At 48.5% G+C, this 3,444-nt stretch overlaps 1 protein-coding gene across 2 annotated transcripts; it reads left to right on the top strand.

Annotated features, from left to right (window-relative positions):
* The first annotated feature begins 300 nt into the window (after nt 1–300).
* On the top strand, nt 301–2,777 carry LOC107319934 (histone-lysine N-methyltransferase SETMAR). Of its 2 annotated transcripts, none has more exons than XR_001558010.2 (2): nt 301–505; nt 639–754. XR_001558010.2 is itself a non-coding variant. In XM_015875322.2 (2 exons), exons 1-2 carry the CDS (start codon nt 308–310, stop codon nt 1,381–1,383), a joined length of 948 nt encoding a protein of 315 aa, XP_015730808.1. In that variant the 5' UTR covers nt 301–307; the 3' UTR covers nt 1,384–2,777. The 2 variants fall into 2 exon arrangements, 1 of the variants encoding a protein (XP_015730808.1); XM_015875322.2 differs by having other exon boundaries at nt 634–2,777.
* The last annotated feature ends 667 nt before the right edge of the window (nt 2,778–3,444 follow it).

A 3,444-nucleotide genomic window follows, 5' to 3' on the forward strand; every position in this document is an offset into this window, starting at 1 on the left:
GCTGTTCTGCACATACAGCCAACATTCATCTATAATCTTACTCTAATTTCAACCTAATGTGTTCTGTTGTCATACCAACATGGGAAAGTTATGGATTTCATTTAAACTCAAGTACAGTTCTGGACCACGCAGATAAGATAAGGGCCATTTTTATTCTTTTGTAACGTATTTTTCAATGATACAAATTAAGACTTCACAACACGGCGTTTTTGAGAGCATAAATATGACTGAATCAGCAGTTTGACACCTTGGGAGATATCAACCAAACGTTACTTTAAAAAATAAAACAAAAACCCCAAATCAAATCATGACCCATCATGGAGACATGAGCTGCCCTCAAGATGGCGCCTTCCTCCCGCCTTCATCCCCTCAGCCAATAGCGAAGCGGTCTCGACCCGGGCGAGGGCGGGACTGCAACATGGCGGCCGGGCGGGATGTGAGCGGCGGGATGGAGGCTGTGGCAGTGGCGGTGTGGCCGCCTGAGGAGACACCGGCGCCATTTCAGGTACGCGGGGCGGCCCGGGGTGAAACCTCAATGACAACCACCCGGTTTGGAAGGCCGGCGTACGGAGCCGTACGGGTGGTTGTCCAGAGAGCTGTAGGCTGCCGCTCTGACTGCCGCTCTCCCCTCAGTACAGCCCGGACTCCGTACCCGGGGCGGACGGAGCCATCGACCCCACTGAGGTGACCTTCCCTGGCTGCTCATGTCGTGTCCCCTCCTGCCCGGCCCGCTCCTGTCCGTGTATCCTGCATAGAACTGCCGAGCCGCTCTTTGAATGCAACTCCATGTGCCGCTGTGGGGATGGCTGTGAGAACAGGGTGGTGCAGAGGGGGCTGCAGGTCAGGCTTGAAGTGTTCAAAACGGCAAAAAAAGGGTGGGGGGTCCGCACGCTGGAAGCCATAACAAAGGGGAGGTTTGTATGTGAATATGCAGGGGAAGTTTTAGGCTTTGCTGAGGCACGGAGGAGGATCCTCACCCAGACGGCTCAAGATCCCAACTACATCATTGCAGTGCGGGAGCATCTCCACAACGGGCAGGTGATGGAGACCTTCATTGACCCCACATACATCGGGAACGTGGGCAGGTTCCTCAATCACTCCTGTGAACCCAACTTAGTGATGGTGCCCGTCCGAGTTGACTCCATAGTGCCCAAGCTGGCGCTTTTTGCTGCTGTTGATATCGCTGCTGGAGAGGAGCTTTGTTATGATTACTCTGGGAGGTTCCATAACTTACCCATAACAGAGGGAGAACAACAAGCTTCAGAAGAAGGAAACGTGCTGAGAAAGCCATGCTTCTGTGGGGCCCAAACCTGTGCTGCCTTCCTGCCCTGGGATGGCTCCCTGTTCCCCAGTGCAGACATGCATTCAGAGAGCTCCCCATAGCTCCATAACGATGCCATTTTCTCCAGCGGTTAAAGTGCACTTGGATCGAACTGATTGCACACATCAAAGAAGTGCTCTGGGTAACAGCTGAAAACATAAGACTTTGTGTCCATCTCCATGCAGTGGCTGTTTTCAAGGTGGATGATAAGGAGCAGCACCGGAGCTTCAAGGGCGTTCCAGTCTCAATTAGCACCAATCCTGGGGCAGTTTCTCGTTGTTTTCAGCTGACAGCTCACCATATGTTAACAAATCATGTCTTTAGTTTGTACTAAAGCTCTTGGAAAGATTGAGCATTAACACAGAAGGGAGGATAACAGCAACAGACAGCTCTGGGAATCACACAGAGGAGTGAAAGGGACAAAGGAACGCTGGAATTTACAAAAGGGGCATTAGGTGTCTTAAATCTTACCGTAAGAAATAGATCTTTAAAATGAGTTGCTACAGTTTTCTTGTTCCACCAGCCACAATTCCTACAGATGTTAAAACCCTGCCCCAAATGATTCACTTAAATTAACTTAAATGCTTCCCACCTGCTTTTGCAGGTCTGGGCTGTGTAATTGTACAGAACAGACACTGTGCAGTTCTGTAACTCAACACACGCTTCACTGGGACCCAGAACACAACTTAGACTGCAAAATTTGTCTCATTTAGAGACTTATCTGGTTTTCTTCTCCCCGAGGGCATCGTGGCAGCCACCCAGACTCTTTCAGCCTGCGGGACAGGAGGTGTGGGAGTAGATGATCCAATCTGCTTCCTCTTTTCCTCCTGGAAAAAGTTTCAAGATAGGGTTTATTTGTCTCCTGTATTCCTGTTCCTGAAGATTAGATGGGTTTTCAAGATGACAGCACTGCGTGTCAGCTTCCTGTTATGAATACGTACTTGGCATGATTTTGAGTAGTTAAGGAAGCGTAAATTCAAAACCCAAAGCAGAGAAGCACATTAGCAATATCTGGTCCCTGCATCAGCAGCCTTAAATCAGAGCTCACAGCTCCTGCCCCTGCAGTCCTACCCACCCAGCCCCCAGCAGCAGCTGCTGTCTCTAGCAAGCAAACCAAGCATGGCCAAAACTAACTTCCGTGCCCAGAGCAACAAGAGATTGCAGAACTGTTAGAAACAGCCACACTAAAGGCCCAGCAAGAACGTGAAATAACTTGCTGCATCATAACCCATCTTTTTGTACATAGTGTGGCTGTTGGCACTGCCTGCTACCCTTGGCTGTGGACCAACATCCTAAATGTACCCCAGCAAGGAAATGAAAGAAAAAAATCGACACAAAGTTGTTTTTAAATAGCAAAGTGAACTTTCCGCTGTGCAGAACTGTGCACAGTTTGGGTTTTGTTTGTTTTACCCCAAGGCATTTTTCCAGAATAAAAACCAAAAACAATTCTGCAAAATCTGCATGAAGTGTGTTTCTTCTTAGGGCAGAATTACACCTTCTAGGAAGGGAGAAACAGTTCTATTAAGGATAATGGGAAAAGATGTTTGTAATACACAGATTGAACACATTTAATGCTAGTAAAACACCCTTAGCATACAAACTACTCGCTACAGAAGCCTGGCTTTTACCATGCTGGTGAATAATGGTTTCTGCTGCTCCCCATTGCTCCAGAGGCTGTTGCTCAGGGAAGGGCTCCCCAGATTCTCTCCAGCACCTCCCAGCATCAAACACCAAGCGGAGAGGGAGCACGGGTTTGAATTCAGCTCAGACTGCATTGACCCGCACCTACTTTATTGCAAAGAAAACACTTCTGGGAAAGGGCGTCATCAATGCAAAAATTCTGTTAATCCATCACATTTTTCATCGTTATCTCTGAGAGCATCTGACAAGGCTGCCGAGTTCAGTCCATTTAACACAGGTACTTACATGGCCTGATAGAGGTCAGCAACACTGCTGTGTAACAGGTCCACGAGCACAGCTGTGTTAGAGCACAGCCATTCCCTGTGAAGGCTCCAGCACAGCCCTGCTCTAACAGTGTTTCCAGGAACCATCTTCACGTGAGCGGTGATGCAAAACGCTTCGTGTCTGGACTGAAATACATTCAGATCCCAAAATGAGGTAGC

This window comes from Coturnix japonica, chromosome 12 (genome assembly GCF_001577835.2).
Source record: "Coturnix japonica isolate 7356 chromosome 12, Coturnix japonica 2.1, whole genome shotgun sequence".
In the NCBI taxonomy this organism is placed as follows: Eukaryota; Metazoa; Chordata; class Aves; order Galliformes; family Phasianidae; genus Coturnix; species Coturnix japonica.

Excerpts from the sequence above, each read along its gene's own strand:
- LOC107319934 (XM_015875322.2), top strand. The coding sequence starts at position 308 with ATGACCCATCATGGAGACATGAGCTGCCCTCAAGATGGCGCCTTCCTC. Across the intron at positions 506-633 it reads AGACACCGGCGCCATTTCAG|TACAGCCCGGACTCCGTACC; the intron begins GTACGCGGGGCG and ends CTCTCCCCTCAG.